Source organism: Miniopterus schreibersii, assembly GCF_964146895.1.
Source record: "Miniopterus schreibersii genome assembly, chromosome: 8".
Lineage (NCBI taxonomy): Eukaryota > Metazoa > Chordata > Mammalia > Chiroptera > Miniopteridae > Miniopterus > Miniopterus schreibersii.
Genome location: NC_138109.1, coordinates 8,261,817 through 8,281,347, shown reverse-complemented (window position 1 = coordinate 8,281,347; position 19,531 = coordinate 8,261,817). Strand labels below are relative to the sequence as shown.

Sequence of the window (19,531 nt, the reverse complement as noted above, 5' to 3'; positions counted from 1 at the left end):
CCGCATCACTTGCAGGGAGATGGGGCTGGGGTCCCAGCTGTAACCTGAGCACCGCCATGGAAAATCCATTTCAATTTTTCAGGCTCTGAATAGGCAGCCCAGGGAATCAATAGTTCAGTGACTGGGGCTGGAGAGGAAATGAGAAAACGGGGCGGGAACTGGACCTGAGGCCAGCAAGGGGGCAAGAAGGAGTGGGCTCTAACCCATGTCACTCTGCCCACCAGGCCCTGCAGAGACTTGGTAAAGGGGCACACTGTCCCAGAAAGCAGAGCTCCTTGGGGCTGAAACAAGAAGTGTTGGGCCCCCTCAGCCTCCCATCAGAATCCAGTTAGGGTACCCAGAAAGGCTGAGCTGCCAGTGACTCCACCATTGAGAGCCCTGGGAAGGTCAATGTGCCTACCTGCAATGGGACCAGACACCCTCTACCCCGGGGATGTCAAGTCTCAGCCTCTGCTGTCCCCATTATCCTGCCCAGACACCCCACAGAGTCCAACTTGTATCTGGGCCTCCTTCCAGGACTTCCCAGAAGCCGGCCCTGACCATATCCGTGCATGTCTGTTACCCCAAGGGCCTGGTGCTCAGGCAAGAAGGGTCACGGGCTAATCTTGAACCCCTTCTTTTTTTAATATAAATAGATTTCAGAGAGAGGAAGGGAGGGAAATAGAAACATCAATGATGAGAGTCACTGATCCGCTGTTTCTTGCACTCCCCCCACTGGGGATAAAGCCTGCAACCTGGGCAAGTGCCCTGACCAGGAATCGAACCTTGATCTCCTGGATCATAGGTCAATACTCAACTGCTGAGCCACACTGGCCGGGCAACCCCTTCTCCCTGGGAATGGCACAGCCTCAAACTCAAGAGACCCTTACTATCAGCAGCCTGCGCCTCCCCTTTCCTTCCTCATGCTCAAGTCAGAGCGGGCCAGGGTGAACCCCCCAAAACTCCAAGCACTATCTCCCGCTTCTTCCCCAGACCTTTAAAGGGAGGCAGGACAGAAGCTTCAATGCCACTGCAATATAGCCGAGAAAGGTCATGTGGGGGGTCAAGGTCAACTAAGGCATTACTGGGTCCTTGATAGAGACCGCCCCAGCTGCCCCAGCTGTCGGAGGCCACAGGGTCTGGAAGGGCTCCTGCCGGCAGCCTAGGTGCCCACCCACTCACAGCCTTACCCTTGCCCTCTTTGGTCTTGGCCTTGCGGATGGGCACAGGCTGGGGTGCCTGCTGGGGGCTGACAGCCAGCGGAGGGGCGATGGTGACCGTCTCCACAGCTGCAGCCACGGCCGCTGCCGCAGCCGCCGCCGAGCTGCCCTTGAAGGGGTTGTTGGCACTGAACTCCCGCCACTTGGCACCCAGCACGGTCATCATTTTGGACATGGGGATCTTCGGGTTCTTCTTGGCAATGAGCGGCCTAAGTGGGGGCAGAGGCAGGAGGGTGAGGGCAATGCCGGGAGGGGATGAGACCCTCCACATGACCCCGACAGGGCCCACCCCTTCTCCAGGCTGGCAAAACTGGGCAGAAAGAGAAGACAAAGCCTGGGACAGCATTCTACCTCCAAAATGCTCAAGTCCCTGTTTATATGGTTGGCAATCTTCTAATTGAGTTTCTAGAACCTGCGAGACCTGAGGGGCCAGAGAGAGGGGCCTGTTATCTTCCAGAACTGAGAGGAGCATGAGGGCAGGAGGCCCCCTGGGATTGACTTGGGACCACCATCCCCAGGTGCAGGGCAAGCAAGGGAAGCAGGCCCGTCTGTCAAAATGAAAGGGGTCCCGCCAGCCACATATCCCCGGGAGCCAGGGTCTGCCCCTATGACCACCAATGGACGCCCAGCCATGGCTGCAGGCCCCCAGCCCACCTGAGGAACTGGCTGAAGGCCTTGTAGTTGGTCAGCGTGTGGTAGTCGGCCTCTGAGAACAGATAGTCCACGTCGTCCAGGCCCCACTCAGCCATGAGCTGCCCCGAGGACTTGGGCTCCTACGGACACATGGTCCAGAGGTAGAATCAGAGGCAGGTCCTTCTAACCTGCACCCCCATCCTCAGGGCCCCCACCCAGGAGGCCTCAGAACAGGGGGAAGGGGAGGAATTGTGCCTGCAACTTAACAGCAGTTTTCCATCACCACTGAAAACATCCTAAAACATCCATCCCCCAACTCCTTGGTTGGGGTACTGGCTCAGATACCAGTTTATGAGGGGGGGCAGGGCAAAGTGCCTGGGGGGTTAATGTGGGAGCTTGGGGGAGACCATGTATGTACCCAGGGCAGGAATAACAGGATTCACTCTCTGGGAGGAATATATTCAGGGAGTCTTGGCTCTGGGACAAAACAGCGGCCTGCAGATGGGTTTTAGGAGGCAGATACTCTGGGAAGGCAGCAAGCTGAAGGGCTGCCTAAGGCATGTTGGGGAGAAATGAGGCTGCTCCAGGATGTCCCCTGGTATAGTCATGCATGAATCCCATAAAAGGACAGGCCGTTGCTGAGTTCCAGAGCCAGCAAGGTGTGCTCTGGCCAGGGTAAGGGCGCAGGACAACCCCAAGAGGGTCTCTCGGTTACTATACTTTTCAGATGAGGCACTGAGGCCCGGGAGGTGTGTGACTTCCCAAGGGCAGTGAGCTCATGAGACAGCCAGTCCAGGTGTCAAACCACCAGGCCACCTAGGCTAGGCTGGGATGGGGTTGGGTGGGTGCTAGCTATGAGCTTGGACTCTGGAGCTAGACAGATGCCAGTTCTAATCCTGGCTCTGCCACATATTGACAGTGAGAGGTGGACACACTACTTCACCTCTGTATACCTCAGCTTCCCCATCTGTAACAGCACATAGAATGGAAGTAGCCGCAGCTTAGGGCTTGTTGGCCACTGACTGCCCCATCTAGCAGGAGGAACAGCAGGCCTCTGTCCTAGATGTCCACACTGGAGACCCAATGTCCCCTTGACTGGACCAGGGACTGTACCTGCCTCACAGGAGGGACCGGAGTCAGCACAGGTGCTTGGAACAGGGCCAGGTTTCGGCCTTGTTCTCTGCAGCCCTGCCCCAGCCCCACCCACTGATCCCCTCAGACAATCAGCACTCCCAGGCTGCAGTCCCTGGTCCAGTTAAGGGGACACTGGATCTCCAGTACGGACATCTAGGACACAGGCCTGCTGGATGGGGCAGTGAGTGGCCAAGAAGCCCTAAACTGCGGCTACTTCTATGTGCCCAGAGCTGCCCGGCCCCCTGTTCTCTGTGACGCTTCAGAGTGGAACCCCCTCCCACACCCGACCTGCCCCCACCCCACATAGCCCTTCCCGGAAGCACACAGGCCTTGGCTCCCACCAGGACACAGAGCAGTATGTGAGTGAGTGGATGACACTGTTACAGGGTAACCCCAACTGCTCCCATAAGTTCATCATTCAAAGTTGTCAGCCCCTCAGCTATTATCAGTCACAGATGACTCACAACACACCTGCCTACGAGTGAAGTCCCTCTAGGGGCTGGGATATCACCAGGATTTCCTAACGTCAGGCGCTGACAGTCATTTCTCCTTCATCCAACAGCCACAGTACTGTAAGGAGCACTCATTTTTAAATCCAGGCTAGCCCAAACTCAGCCTGGCAGCCTGGTGCTGGGTGGTCCTGGGTGACTCGAGGTCCTCTGCCCCTTGCCCAAGAGCTGGGCCCAGAGCTGACCACGAGCCTTACCCTTGGTCCCCTCTCCTCCTGAGGAGCCCCCATGCTGTGGCCTTGGAGGCTCATATACATCACTCCCCAGAGTACAGGGAAGATGCTTTTCCCAGGGGGGCTCCAGGGCCTTCACACAGCTTCCCTGACTGGCTCACTCTTGCAGGCCCACATGGGCAGGACTTCAGACCTATGATCAGTAACAAGTTCCCCTTCCACTCTAAGTGGAGCTGTCCACCCGCTTCCTGCTGGCAAAGACTCCATTTACTGATTAATTTTCCCAAATCACTCCAAGCAAGAGGTTCCTGACACGAAATTTGAGCTCAGACCATCACTCTGTTCAGAAAGAGCTGCACGCTCCATGGGGCAGGATCGCAGACGAGACATCAAAGAGCTGAAGGACTCCCTCCCCGGACTCCTAAACCCTGTCCATTGTTATTTCAAATGTTTGTCTGAGACTTGTGGCCACAGCATTTCTCACAAACACGTATCCAGCCTCCACATGAGTGCGCATACACACACATACATACGTATCCACACACACAGGCACACTCACACCCACAGATCCGTCCGCCCCAGTTGCCACCCATGGGAACCGATGCTCCAGCCCTGGCCCTGGGGCTCCCGGGCAGGAAGGCAGGGCAACGGCAGCAGGAGGCTCTGCCCACCAGCAGGTGTGCCCAGCGAGCCGAGTCCCTCCAGCCGGCCCAGGGCTTACCTTCAGGCACCCGTCGTCATTGGCATCTTCATCGTCACCCTTCCTTTTCCGCTTGGCTTTTTTCTCCCTCTTGTCCTTGAGTTTCTTCTTCTTCTTCTTGTTAGGGGAGTAGTCGCTGCCCTCGCTCTCCGACTTCCCTTCCAGATCCTCTTCATTTTCCGACAGCTCATCATGGCTCCCCTGCAAGACAAGGGGGACAGTGAGGGCAACAGGGGCCCAAAGGAGAGCAGGAGTCTTGGGCAGCAGGCCCACCCTGAGAGCAGCCTCCTGGCATAGTCAGTGGGCCATGCCTTCCAGATCATTCAGGCTCCAGCTGCTCACAGCTCGGCACCAAAGCCCAGCCGGGAGGGCTGCCCCGAGCCAGCATGGTCAAGGGTCTCCCTGCCGGCCGGGCCGCAGCAGTGGAGTGTGCCCGAGTCAGGCTTCCCCACTGGGCCAGCTCAGTGCAGCCTCAGGGGAGGCCCAAACTTAGCTCCCATCAGAATCAGGCTTCTATGGGCTTTCAAGGATATTTTTTCCATTGCTTTTCAGAGAGCGTGGAAGGGGGAGAGAGAGAAGCACCAATGTGACAGAGACACATTGACTGGTTCTCACACGCACCCTGACCAGGGCCGGGGATCGAGCCTGCAACTGAGTTACGTGCCCTTGGCTGGAATCAAACCCAAGGCCCGTTAGTCCCCAGGATGACGCTCTAACCACTGAGCTAAACCAGCCACGGCTGGGCTCTGGGATTTTAATGAGTCTTGTATGCTTGTGCTTGGACCCAGGGACTCAAAGCAGAGGATGTGATGCTGGGAGCCAGAAAGCAAAGTGTACCAGAAAAGCCGCAGGAGCCGCTGGCTCCACCCAGGCTCCCAGCATGTCCCTGTCTGCCGTGCGTGCATCCCATGGAATTGCGTGTGTCAAGTGCAGCCTGTGACTAATGTAGAGCACACAGCCCAGCTCTGCCTGCCTGGGGGCTCTCCAGAAGCTGCTGTGCACAAGCCCACCTTCCCCGCACCCACACCCTGGCCGCTGCTTCACAATATGAGACGAGGTAATTTAGGCCCCCTAGGCTTGCTTCCTTGATTTAGTTTCCCCTGCTATACAGGCATAAAATGGCCCATTTATATGGAGATAAGGGCATTTACAGCCAGAGCGTCCCCACTAGAAGGCACTGCCCCTTGGAGAAAGCTGTTTACTCTCAGCCTTTCCAGATAGAAGCAAGTGGACTGCAAAGCCCTTCCCAGCTCCTCCTGGCTGGGTCTGCAGGGAGAAAGGCTGGGCGCTGATGCTCTGGTTACCAGTACAGGCTTGTCATCTTCCTGCTGGCTGGCTGGTTTTCAAGGTGAGCAAAAAGAGGCATGAAAGAGACGGAGAAGACCCAGAGAGAGGGGAAATGAGCTCGGGAAATGAGCTCGTAAACACCAATGGGGGAGAGGCATAAGAGGAGGTGGGGAGGGAGGGGCGAGGAAGGGAGCAGGGGGAGGAAGAGGGGAGGAAGAAGAAACAGAGGCAGGAGAAGGAAATGGAGCAGGTGGGAGAAGGGTTGAGGAGAGCACTGAGGGGAGTGGGGTCTTCTGGAGAATCCTGGGAGGCCCCCAGATGGGCCTCTGGAAGGAGTTGAGAGTCTTCCCTGGAGGGAGGCTCTCCCTGAGATACAGCTGGGAAAGGACCCACCCACAGGCTCCCCACACTTCCCGGACTCTCCTGGACACTCAGCTCACCGTCTCCCAGCTCCACCCTCCCTGCTCCCAAATCTTTGGTGCCCATTCAGAACTGAGTCAGTGTGCTGGCTGGTGACGGGCTGGCCTCTACACCTTTCCTGAATCCTGGTGTATTCCGAACACGGATTGGCCATGCTGGGCCCCAGGGGCAATGCAGGTCCTGGCTGCTACCACAGCCTGCCTGGAGCAGGACAGCCACGTGGGTGGCTTCTGCTTCCAGGGCTAGTGGCCACAATTGCCAGCTGGGCCTCAGTCTTTTGGGGAAGTGGGGGTCAGACAGGGATACACTTCCCTTGAGGGTGCAGAGTTCAGCCAGCTTAAAGAGATCACGCTTTGAGAGACCTGAGAGACAGGCTCTACTCCAGACTTCACCCCAGCAAAGGTAAGGATGGGAGGAGAGTGCCACAAATTTCAGCACCATGGACAGAGTCTCGGGACCTGCGGAGGTTGGGATGCAGGGCTGGCCGGCAGCTGCCCTGGGACAGACCAAGGATAAGACAGGATGACCCATGGTGAGTCCTGGGCCTCCCTGGGGAGGCTGCACAACAGGGAATGCCTCGAATCTCTGACCCTTGCTGGCCTAGGAATTGGGCAAGTCACTGCAGCGCCCTGACCTCAGCTTCCTCATCTGTGAAATGGGGATGCCACCAAGGGTGGTAAGAGGAACAAAGGAGATCATGTAAGAGAGGGCCTTAAACGTGTTTAAATGGGAGCGTCCCAACTCCCCGAGGCTACAACCTCAACTCTGCTTGGAAGCCAAAGATGCAGCCAGGATGGACAAACTGGAGGACACAACCAGCTTCATGTCCCTTATTTCTGCAAACCAGGGTGGTGCTTGCAGCTGAGTGACAACTACATTGCAGACGGCATGATGCTGACAGAAGGGAAGTGGACCTGAGCATCAGAAGCAGCACTGCCACATCCCAAGTCAGGAGAGGCAAGGAGTGGCCAGCACAGCTCAGAATGCAGAGCCCAGAGGGAGCTGGAGGGAGAGAAGGAGGGAGGGAGAGAGGAGGGATGGAGGGATGGAGGGATGGAGGGATGGAGGGATGGAGGGATGGAGGGATGGAGGGATGGAGGGATGGAGGGAGGGAGGGAGGGAGGGAGGGAGGGAGGGAGAAGTAGGCCTGGCAGAAGGCCCCAAGCCAGGCACTGCCAGGAGGGCTGGCCCAGCATTCACTCCAGGGCTACCTGGGAGAGCAGGAGGGCAAAGACCTCCTGAAATAATGAGCTGGAGCTTTGGCAGGGCCCGACTTCAGGGAAGGAGAAGACAACTCCCTCCACTGTCACCATGCTGGGGAAAGCCCAGTCAAAGAGAAGACTGGTTCCCCAGTTCCCCCACCTCCTGCCTGTTCCCTGATCCTCTCCATGCCCTGCCTTCTCCCTCAACCTAATGAAGCTCACACCTCCTGGCCCCCCCAACCTGTACCAGATCTCATCCAAGCCCTCCTGCCACACCCGGGGCTGGCGGAGGTTGAGGGTACAGAACAAGTCTTTGGAGATTGGTTTCCCACTGGTGCAGTGTCCGTGTCCACAGCACATCTCTGCATCCAAATGTATGGACACTCTAGACCTCAGCCTCCTTTCTTCTTTCCAAAATCTTTCCTTGCAGAGCAGCGGGGAGGGGAAGGGCAGGGACCCATCAGCGGGACCTGGTGGGATGCAGCCTCGGCCAGTGGCGAGAAGGGAAGGAATGACGGAGAACCAGGGCTAGTTCTGTATCTTGAAACTGATGAGGGGGTGGCTGCAGGCCAAGCCACGTTCAGGGGAGAAGCAGCAGGCACGGAACAATAATGCCCTGACCAACGTCAGCCCTGAGCTACACCGTGGGCTCTGAAAGTCAGGACAACAGTTGGGGCTTTGACCTTGACTCTATCCTTTGGGCAGCCTTGGGCGTGACTATGGGGAATGCATTTGGTATAGAAAAATCTCAGTGGACGTGGAGTCCCCAACAGAATCCATCCGCAAAGCTGCCTTAATCACTACGCCCAGGTTGTGCGTGCCAGCTGGGGCGGGCAGGAGGGGTCTCTGCCCTGAGCCCCAGGCCCAGAGAGGACAGAGCATGCCGCCCGAGCAGGCCCGGGGCGCCCCGAGTGAGCAGTCCCTTCCTCCTCCCCAGCTCTGCAGATGTTTCTGGATCCAGGCCTCCCATCTCCTCCCTCTCCCTTCCCTCCATGCCCAGCGCTCAGCACACACATCCTCTCAAAAAAAAGAGGCATTTAAATTCAAAAGGAAGGACTCGGAGAGTTGGTCATTTTCGATTTGGGGCCCTTCAAGATCGAGAGGGGAAACGAATCAAGTATGAGCCTTCCCATTCACGACTGTTATAAACAGTTATAATTTAGCACTGAATAATTGGTTGCTATGGTAACCGCTGCAGTACAGGTTGAAATCATTTCTCCCTCCTGCGCTGGGTTTGACAAGGAGCTTCATCTACATATGCTCAGGTTCTGGCCCTAGTCCGGTTATTTTATGTAAATCAGAATCCGAGACTTGCTGCCTGTCTCCTTCCCTGCCACACACAGAAACACAAGGCCGATGCTCAGGCCTATTGTGCCACCCTCTGCTGCCTCCACCCACCGCCTGTCGTGGGGCCGCCGGGTTGGAGACACAGAGGGGCATAGGTGGTGATTCCCTTCCCCACGTCCTGAGGACCCAGGTTTGTGGGTGGGAGGTGGGGGCGTGGGGAGTGGAGGTGGGCACAGGGCCACCGGGATCCTGCCCTCTGACCACAGTGTGCTCCAGACCCTCTGAGATCAGCCAGCTGGCCAAGGCAGGCTCTCAGGATTGCGGGGGAGGGGACAGCAGTGGCCCAACGTTTGCCCTGGGGGGCCTGTCTGGTACTGCCTGGTCATCTGCAGACCTCCAGGCCACCCCGCCTACATCCCTTTTGAGAACCTGAACTGCATCTCAGTAGAGAGAGAGAGGAGAGTGTGATGAAGACAGGGGAGGGAGAGTGGAGAGAATAGGACGGGGGGGGGGGGGGGGGGGGGGGGGGGGGGGGGGAGGGGACTGAAATGAGGAGGGGGAAACGGAAAGAAGTGAGAAGAGAGCAAGGGTAACAGGAGAGAGCAAGAGCTGGATACACAGAGGCCCGGGGGAGGCGGACTGAAGACACAGACAGACAAACCAGAGCCAGAGAGACAGGCACAGAGACAGACACATGTTCAGGGGGGTCCAGAAGAAAGGAGGGAGGCCTGAGAGATCAGGACACTGGGTATGGGGGAGGCAAGCACCAGTTCTCCCAAGCCTTGGAGGCCACCAGCCCCCCTTCCCACTGCGACATCCCTCCACCAGCCGCCGTCTACCACTGTCCAGACACTGCCCACCTCCAGCCTCCTTCCTGGCCAGGGCAGTGGGGAGGGTCCTGCTGAACCCTGTGCCCTGCCTGAGGCAGGGAGAGGAGGAAGGGAGCACCCACAGACCTACGGCACCTCACTTGCGTTTGGGAACTGGGGGGACCCAGCCTGAAGGCCTGAGACCAAGGACCAGATGGCATCCTCCGTCCTGACCTAGCTTCTGCCCAGAACCATAAAAGCTGCTGGAGAGAAACCGCTCGGGAGGAGCCGGGAGAGGGGAGGGACAGACAACAAGACCAAGTGACAGCTCCTATCTCACCACGTGCTAGCTGCCCACCTCTTTCGGGGCGTCCTCCCTGGTCCTCCAGGCGGCCCTGTTGGGAAGTGGTAGTGTGCACCCTGCTTTACAGAAAGGAAGTGGGGTGCAGAGACTCAGAGATGAACCTGCCCAGGGTCACAGTGACAGCTGAGACCCGGCCCCAGGGTTGTCAGCTCTGTTCAGCCCCATCCCCTGGCCTGGTTCTCCCCCAGGACAGCCACCCTGGCAGGACGATAAGTGACCCCTGAACATCCTGCTTAAGACAGGGCTCTTCTGATGCGTCCCCGAGAGGCGTCTGTTCACACAGCTCAGCACCGCCCCGCGTGCAGCCCCGGGAAGGCCGGGAGCCCAGGTCTCGCTCGGCAGGCCCCGGGCAGCACCGAGGCCTCCGCACCCGGTCCCGGCCCCACGCACCTCCTCCTTCCGCTTCCCTTTGGACCTGCTCTCCTTGGGCTTCTTGGATTTCTTCTTCTTGGGAAGGCTCACGGGCTCTTCGGGGAAAAAGTCGTCGAAGCCTTCAAGGCCGCCGTCGTCTTCTTCTGGGGAAAGAAGAAGGGGAGGGTTACTCGGCCACTTCCCTCAGGGAGACCCCCAGACACAGCAGGAGGCGGGCCCACTGGGACAGCCAGCTCCTTTGCCACCAACCCCGCCAGGCCTCCCCAGCCACACCCTCACCTTCCCTGCCCCACTTACCCCCGATGGTCCCCCACCCAGGTCCCTCCCCACCCCTCACAGGCCCCGCAGACCCAGTGGTGGGCTGTCTCAGCACCTCACCTCAGGGCCTCTCCCCTCATCAGGAAGATGGGGTGTTATCGCCACCACTCCCCCGCCCCCACCCCAAAGGATGGTGCTCAGGAAACCACGTGCTGGGCCAAAGTGAGCTACTTTGAGAAGCCTTGTTGGCATGGCTCCCCAGGGAGAAAGCAGCCCCATGGGACCACAGAGCCATCCCCAGCTGGCCCAGGGAGGGTTCAAGCCCATCTCTGCCCTCCAGAGGCCCACAGTGTGGTGAGCGGTGTGGCCGGCAGAAGACACGGGAATGCACCATAACAGGAACACACTGGTCACATCACCCCAGGACCATAGGGCTGAACAGCAAGTACCCGGGGGTTTGGAGGACAGGCCAACAAGGAGGGTACCAGGACCCCCTAAATGGGGAATCAAAGACCACACTGCCTCTCTCCCTTCCACAGACACCCCCCTCCCCAGTCACAGCCACATAGGTACACACCCCCGTCACACCCACACAGGTATACACACCCTCACAGATACACACAACCACACAGGTACACCCCCGTCACATGAGCAGTGAACCCTGAGTTTCTGGGGACCAGAGAGGGGCCAGGAGGGGAGGAGAGGGAGGGCTGTCTTGGGGGCAACTGCAGCAAGAAGACACTGCAACAACAATCTACCCAAAGTAGAGATATATCTGTCTGCCCCAGGCAAAGGAAGCTTCCAGAAGGAACGGCGGAACCTCCAAAGGGTCCAGAAAAGGGGCCCATGATCGAGCCAGAGCTCTATGCCAACCCGGGAACCTGGGTACCAAAGCCAGCTTGTCCTACCCTGTCCCCCTCACCGCCCCATATGTGCCCCGGGGGGCAAAGAAGAGAGCCAACCAAGGTGCAGGGGGCACAACAGGGAGTCTCACTCAGCCTGACCTCACTCCTGCCACCCAGGACACCCTGCGGAGGGAGAGAAGTCCCAGGGCCAAAGACTTCACCTGGGAAAGGAGCAGCACACAGGGAGAATCAAGTTTAAAGAGAGAGGCCCCCACCCTCACCCAGGACCTTCTATGCTCCTGGCTGTTGCCATGTCAGGTCCGCACACCACAGATGCTGGCACACAAGTGTGCACACCCAGGACACACCAACATCCAGCCCCCCTGTCCTCCACATGGGTCACTCCCCACCCGTCTGGGACGCCCTTGGCCCCCCCAGTCCCCAAGGCGGAGGGGGAGAGACCCCACCCTGGGTCTCCTGGCTCCCACTGCCACACTCTGGGAGCAGCTAGAGGGCGCTGGTGCCTCCGGTGGCCCAGTGGGTGCCCCTCCCACACCCAAGGCCCCATGGTGCTGGTTCCCACACATCCCACCCTTACCAGGAAAAGGTGGGACTGCACCGCTGTCTGGGTACCCCTCTGCACTGGGGCGCCCCTCCAGGGTGGCCAGGGACCTGTGGCCTCCCTACCCAGGGCACAAGTGCCCTCCCTGTCTTGTACAGCCCCCCAGGAGCCCCCGTCCCAGCCCCTCCCCATCCTGCTGGGCAAACAGACCTGGAGAGAGGCAGACTCCAGGCAGGACAGGGAGCTGCCCCAGAGAAGGCGGCCTGAGTGCCAGCTGTCCCCGGGGGGCCAGCTCGGCAGTCCTGCCCAGCAGAGAGGGGTACTGCTGAGGACAGGACCACATGGAAGGCACAACTGCTGAGGCCTTGGCCTGGGCTATGGGCACAGGATCGGGCAGTGAGAGGCAGGCCCAAAGCTGGGTTGATGCGGGCCGGCCTTGCTGGAGTAGGGGCAGGCTGAGCCTGGACAGGGACTCTATTCTGTCCCCCAGCCCTGTGTGGGAGGGGCAGAGATTTGGGGGGCCAGTGGAAAGGTGCACAAGGATCCCCAGAGTCATCTTGGAGTGGAGAGGTCTGGGGGACAGTGATGGGGCTGTCTGGAAGCCAGGCTGGGGGTGGGATGCCTGTCCATGGCTGCCCACTCCCCCGGCTGCCCCGCCTCCCCACGCTGCAGGGAGACCGCCTGGGCAGAGCCACCCCCGTGCTCAGGCAATGCCCAGCCCGTTATGTAACAGGCTCGGGCTGATGTAATCGGGAGGGGGCCTCTCCCTCTCCCTCCGCCTCCTGCCACCTCCCCATGTCCCTGTCCCCTCCACAGGGCAGTCCCTCAGACTGGGAAGGCCAGCCCAGCACACGGTCACTGACTGACCAGCAGAACAGACAAGGAGATGCACAGGTGGCTGCAGGAGGTTCTAGAAGGAAGCCCGGGGCACGCTCTAGTCCTAATTCACGCCCAGAACACGCCTCAGAGTATAAGGCCCCAAACCCTCTGTCCAGGGCAGCCTGGTCCTCCGTTCCTGAAGACCTCAGGGCCCAGGACCATCTGCCTGGTTGAGCCCCTCCTCCAGGAACGTGCCAGGGCTGGCACATGAGGCTGGGGACCCTACCTAGCCCGCCCCCATCTCGGACAGACTCTTCTTCTCCCCTCACAGCTTCTGTGGCCCTGAAGACATCCCAGGGCTGACCTTCTGTGACACTATCCCTCTTCCCTCATGATTCACTGCAGCTCCAGGCCCTGCCCCCTCCTCCTGCAGGGATCCAAGCAAACCTTCCCTGAACCCGTCACCCCTCCCAAGTCTTGGCCCTGTGCCCCTCCTCAGGCGCACAGCCAGTGGTAAAGTGAGATCCCGCTCACCCAGGGTGAGGGTCCGAGGGAGAAGAGGTTTCAGGACTCCTTGTCCTGCCAGCTCCTGGCTGCGCCCAGCCCTCTGGGCCGCCTGGCAGTGCCCTCCCACACCTTAGGCTGCCCTTCCAGCCTAAGGCTCCATTGATCCGAGACAGGCTATAATTAGGACCCATTAGCCTTGTTATCTCTCCAACCTGCTGGGCTCCCAGGTCGGAGCAGGCCTGGAGGGGGGCTGGGGGTGGGGGGGAGACAGGCAGGGGGACCAGTGCGGACAGAGTCTACCAGTGCAAAGAGAGGTGTTGCTTTTTCCTAAGTCCACCCCCAGCCCCTCACCAACCCTGCACAGGCTCAGGCTCAGCCCTGAGGGCCCCCCTTAGCCCTGCAGGCTGCACCCCAGGCGAGCTGGGCAGGCCCTTCTCAGGGTAACACTTTATATCAGTGAAAGTTCCTACCTACCCCCTGTGCTGGGCAAAGCAGGTAGCTTATGTGAATTTATATCAGTTAGATGGCGACCTGGGAGATGGTACTACTATCACTCCCATGTGCTGATGGGGAAACTGAGGCTCACAGGATCTCCTCATTTGCCCACATCTGTTTCACAGCTGGCAAGTAATAGAGCCAGAATGGTCCCTGACCCTGCCTCTCTCTCCAGGCATAGGACCCTCCCAGAGTTCAGACATTCCCCACATTTACTTAAGAAGTATTTAAACTTAAACAGCATGGTCTGTGTGCGAAGTTTGGGGATGCGCCCTGGGGACACTGAGGTGACTCAGGCCACCCCTTGGCCTAGAAGTTCATATGGGGTTCCTCAGGGACATCAGAACTGGTCCACAGCCCCCATCCTCACCCCACAGGTTGTCTGACCAGCTCCTCCCCTCTCCTCCTGGAGGGGCAGCAACAGAGCCCAACTCAGAGACAAGAGCACATCTCCCCAGGGAGCTTTGCAGACACAAGGTCATCAGAGCAAAAGACAAACAATGATTATAGAGAGAAAAGTTAGGTCATAGGATTTGGGGTTGCCAATCCAGGAGCCAGGACAAGAGCTCCATCGCCAGGACCCAAAAAGGCCAGCAAGTCTACCAGCGATGGGGACCCAGCTCAAGGTCCACCTCTCCAGGCCTGGGGAGAGGGGCTCCTTCCATTCCCCAGTCCTTGCAGAGATCCCCACCCCCCAAACATAGGCAGTCTGCTGATAATGGTGGAGGGAGCGGATACTCCTGCCCAAGAAAGGATTACTAATTTATTTATGACATTTAACAAAACCCAGACATCACCTCATTGGTGGCTCATCAAAGAAAGCGTCAGACCTGAGCACTGGGGCGGGCAGGTGGGTGTGGGGAGGGGAAGAGGTGAGGCTTTTACCCTAAGGGACTGGGGTGGGGGGAGTGAAGATGGGGGAGAATGGCAGCCCAGAGCAGGCAGAGGGAGGCCCCCACGCAAACCCAGAGCACTGTGGGGAGAAGGAGAGGCAAGGAGGGAGGAGATAGGGTTACACACCAGGAGGGCCAGGGGGAGACAGGGACAAGAGAGGGAAAGCGAAGGCCAGCCCACGACTCCGGGAAGGCAGACGCAGATCTGGAGACGGGGCTAAACGTGGGGACAGAGTGAGAGAAAGAGCCAGGGAGAGGGAAATGGGGACAGAGTCAAAGAGATAAGATGGGAAGTCTCAACAGTTTTACCTGCAAAAGCCCCAGAAAGTTAGACACACTGTGTTCAGTGCCTCGCTCAGGGAAGACACTCAGGAAATCTACGCTGGGTAGACGGATGGACAGACGGGTGTAGCGTGGGTGGATTCATGGATGGATGGCGGAGAGTGGGTAGGACGCACAGCTGAGTGGAGGGTGGGTGGGTAAAGAATGGGTGGAATGTCCTGGCCAGTCTGGCTCGGCGGTTAGAGCATCGGCCCTTGGACTGAAGGGACCCGGGTTCGATTTCAGCCAAGTGAGCGTACCTCAGTGGCAGGCTCAGTCCCAGCCCTGGAGGGCACGCGAGCAGGAGGCAACCAATCGATGTGTCTCTCTCACATCGATGTTTCTACCTATCTCTCTCTCTCCCCGTTCCGCTCTCTCTGAAAAGCAGTGGACTGTTTGGGTGGGAGGGTGAGTACATGGGTGGGTAGATTAATAGATGGATGGGTGATTGAATGACTTGATGAAATGATAGATGAATCTCAGTCTCTCATCAATTTGGAGTGAGGTAAATATCCCATAGGCCCAGTTACTGAGCAAATTGTGCTGGTCACTTTGCCTCCCTTCTCCCAGCAAAGAGTATTAAATACCATCAGGCTCCCTGGGACACCCCTCCACACACCCCACATTTCCCCAATGGGACAAGGAGGCAAGCTAAGAAGACATGACCCTGGGAAGCATGGCTGTCCTCACTCCCTCCTGGCCTCTTAGCTCAAGGAAGCCTAAGAGGTTCACATGACTGGGGACAGTCCTGTGGGCATGGGGGACATAGGCCATTCAAGTGTCTCTCAGGCCAGAGTGGTCACACTGCCTGGCCAGGGGAGAGGCTGGACTCACCAGCTCTGGGACACGCACCCCACTCTGGCTGAGTGTGGTTGAGGAAAGGCTGGGTCGATCAGGCAGGGAACTTCTGAGGAAAGGCCCAGGTGCGAGTCCCTCCCTCCCTCCAGCCCCACCATGGGTCTCACACTCCCAGCTCTCCCCCAGCCCAGGCTCCCACGGTCCCCAGCTTACTGCATGAGGGTGCAAGTCTCGGAATCATTTCCTTGGGGAAGGCAGATCACCTGCCCCCCTTGGATGGTGCTAATTATAACAGTCACAGTTTATTGGGCACCTATTATGTGCTGGGCACTGTGACCTAAATGTTCCACAGGCACGGTCTCACCAGTCCTCATAATAACCCTCTATGAGGTAGCTAGTCTATATCCCCACTCCACAAGTGGGGACACCGAGGCAGAGGGGCTGGGGAACTTGCCCAAAGTCAGGCATCTAACAAGCAGAGCCAGGATCCGTCTGACTCACTTTGCCTGCCCCCTGAACCCCCAGGAGAATTTGTCAGCTGCTGGTCCCTGAGCCAGGGAGGGAGGCACACCCCCCCTCCCCCCAGACCTCCCCTTGGAAGCAGGCTCGCCCACCTGCCTCTATGCCAGAAAGCTGTTTGGGCAAAGCCCTGTGTGGGAAACAAGAATTCTGCTGAGGGGGAGGTGGGAGACAGCCCAGTGAAAAGAAAGTGGATTTGACAAGAAACAAGTCCAACTGTTGCAAATTCAAAATTAGCGTGATAGCTCCCAACTCACTAGCTCCTCCTGCTGCAAACTGAGGTGTTCTGGAACCCACTGGCTCCAGGTCCATGCGGGTCATGGCCACGGGCTCAGGCTGAAGGCTGCAGAGTGTCCGCAACCGAGGGGCCAGCTGGTGTCACCTCAGGAAAGACAGGCCTGAGCTGAGGCTATCATGGTGTCCTGGGGCCAGAGGTGTCCTAGGGACTCCCAGGCCTCAGACATTGAGACTACAACCATCTCTTGAGCATCCATGGTGCCAGGTGCCAGGCATGGCTGGTGACCAAGGGAGTCACACTAAAGGGAGCCCATTGGCACAAAGCAAGCTGACAGTAACATACCAGGGAGTAGACAGTGCAGCCAAGAAAATAAAGCATGAAAATGGGTCTGAGGGCAACAGGGGTGGGGCCACACTTGAGCTGGGAGGTCAGGAGGCCCTCCAGGTGGTGACATTGAGCTAGACCTAGACGACATGGAGGTGGCAGCGGTGAGCAGAGGAAAGTGCTGGTCAGGCAGAGGTCACAGCCGGTGCTCAAGGGCAGGATAGAATTTGGGGGGCTCTAGAAGCTGCAAGGACACCAATGTGGCTACAGAATGTGAACAGGGACAGTGGGGGAGAGGAGGGTAGAACAGAGCAGGGTGGCAAAGCCATCCAAGCTGTGGGGTCTGGGGTCTGATTTGTGTTACAAAGGTAACCCTGGCTGCTGAGCGGAGGGTGGTCAGTGAGGACTTGTTAGGAGGCTCTGGAGTGGACCAGCAGGAGGGGAAAGCGGGTTAAACCGGGGATGTGGAGAGAAGCTGGGAGCTTGGGAAGGCTCAAGACAAGCTCTGGAGGTAGAACGTGTGGTCTTGCTTATGGATGGGGCTGCAGTCCCCAGGCCACAGGGGCTGAAGCAGGACCTCTCCTCTGTAGGGCTTTGGGGGCGTTCCTAGGGCCTCTGGAGACAGCCCCCCCCACCCCTGGAGCAATGGGTGCAAGCAAGGAGGAGGGAGAGGGAGACTAGGTGGTGGGCAGGTGACCCTGACTGAGCCACATCGGCTGTGGCCCAAACAGAGTGACCTGGGTGTCCACGAGTCTGAGGACACTTCTGGGGCTCCTTCCCTGCCTACCTTCGGCACCCTGACACAGCCAGGGAGAGGCAGTGTCTTCAGGAAAAGGGGACAGGGGACCTCACCAGGGGGCCGGTGGAGTCCCAGGAATAAGCCTGTTAATATATGTTCAGCTGTCCACTCTCCCCATCAGTGCCACAAAGGGGCCACGCCCGGAGCACCACCGCGACCGGCTCACCAAGGAGGCAGCCTCCTGAGGAGGAAGCAGCCATGTTTCCCCTGCCTGTGCTGGGCCTCCGTGTTCCTTCCGGGAAATGGGCCTGATGCCCTGGATCCGAGACCCCGCCCATGTGGGCCACCTCGCCCCGGCTCCTCTGACCCCAGCAGGCGCTTTGCAAACTTGGCCAGACCGTCTGAAAGATGGGGCGAGGCCAGGTTCGGGCAGGGCCCCAGGGATTGTGTTAAACACGCAAACAAGTGGGCAGGGGGAGGCCCCCACTGGGCATGGCCACCTGACGGATGGGAATCCCCTCACTAGGAGGACGCAGAGCAGCCTGGGCAGCTGCTCCCTGCTGGGCCCCCTCTTCTCACCTCCTGCGTGCAGGAGTTGGGGTACCAATTTGTGGAATATTACCCCCTGGGAAAGGCACTCCAGGGCCCGACAGCACACTGCTGGGCCAGAGAGATGCCCTGGGCCTCCCACAGGTCTCTCCGGGGCACCAAGAGGCCAGAGACTTTGGCGCAGGGGGCTAAGGAGTGTCAGTCCCCAGAAAGGATGAGGGAAGCTGGCTGACAGGGTGAGGCCCTGCCCAGCTGTGCCAGGAGGGGGACTGTCCCAAACAAATGGTGAGCAGTTAACTAAAGAACGATCATGCAAGGTTAGCCCTGACACACCAGCCATGTTGGTGCTGAATTCTGGGGGGACGCAAGGGCAGGGGCGGTGGCCTGGGCAGCAGGCCCGCGGCCAAAGCAGGGTGGGCTGGGCCGCGGCTGGCAGCGACCCGGGCGCCCGCGGCCCCGGCGCGGCGCTGGGCGCGGTGGTCACAGCTGCGGGCGGCTGGGGAAGGGGAGCGGGAGTTGGAACCCGCACGCCCCGCCCCGGGGCGCTCGAGGGCCCGGAAGGAAGCCGTCCCGGCCAGAGCCCTCGCAGGGTCCCCACCAGGGCCGCCTGAGCCCCACTCCCGGCCCCACCCAGCCCCCCGGAGCCGAGGGGCCAGCCCCCGGGAAGCCAGTGGCGCGCGCGCCCGGGAGAGCGAGGGACCAGCGCCTCCAGGAGCCGAGCCGATTCCCGCCCCTTTCAAGGGCACGCGGGCTGACCCGGCGCGCCGCGCCCCTCCCCGCCCGGGCGCCCAGCGCAGCCCCCCGCCCCGCGCCCGCCTCCGCCCGCGCCCGTCCGCGGCCGCCCGACTGCACCCACCCCGGCGCCCGCGCAGCCCCGCGCCCTTGGCCGCGCGGCGCCAGCGGGGCGGGAGCGCAGCCCGAAGCCCGGCAGCCCCGCCGCGCCGCCCGCGCCGCCCCCGCGCCCGGCCCGGGCCCCGTCCTCGAGCCCCCCGGCCGCCGGCGCCCCTCACCTGACATCTCGTCCTCGTTTTCCATCTCGTCCGCGAACAGCCGCGGCAGCTCCTCCTCGGTGCCCAGCGGGCCCCGCATGCCCGGCGCGGGGGGGAGGGGAGGTGGGCGCCCCCCCTCCCGCCGGGCGCGGTGCCAGCCTTAACCCGTGCGCTGCCGGACTGGTGAGCGCGGCGGGCGAGGCGGCCTCGGCGAGAAGATGGCGGCCGCCGGCCCCCCCGCCCCCCCAAACCTCCACCCTCCCGTCTCGACCCCCTTTCTCTAGGCCGCCTTCGCTCTGCTCCCGCAACGCCCGGGCCGCTCCGCCCACCGCGCCCCGCAGCCCGAGTCCGCAGCCGGCCGAGGGTGGCGGTGGCAGCGCCCGCACGGCTGCACGGCGGGGGGGCGGCACACATGCCCGGATTGTGACGTCCAGTCTGGTTGCTGTGGCAACCCCATCCCATCGTTCCGGCAGCACGACTAGTTACCAGCAGAGAACAAGTTGGGGACTAGTCCCGAGCCTGCGGGTGCAGGGTGGCGACAGCGCTCCGGGAGGGGGAGCCGTCGAGGTGCCCGCGCCCAGGGACC

The 19,531-nt window shown here is 60.0% G+C and overlaps 1 protein-coding gene across 1 annotated transcript in view; it reads right to left on the bottom strand.

Annotated features, from left to right (window-relative positions):
• CHD5 (chromodomain helicase DNA binding protein 5) overlaps window positions 1–19,166 on the bottom strand; it is a 55,003-nt gene extending 35,837 nt beyond the window's left edge. Inside the window, exons 1-5 of the mRNA XM_081144007.1 lie at window positions 18,967–19,166; window positions 10,108–10,232; window positions 4,370–4,549; window positions 1,854–1,972; window positions 1,170–1,408 (exon numbers count right to left, since the gene is read on the bottom strand). Coding sequence (XP_081000133.1) covers window positions 1,170–1,408; window positions 1,854–1,972; window positions 4,370–4,549; window positions 10,108–10,232; window positions 18,967–19,045 — 742 coding nt within the window. The 5' untranslated portion in view covers window positions 19,046–19,166. The remainder of the gene's footprint in view (window positions 1–1,169; window positions 1,409–1,853; window positions 1,973–4,369; window positions 4,550–10,107; window positions 10,233–18,966) is intronic.
• Between the last annotated feature and the right edge of the window lie 365 nt (window positions 19,167–19,531).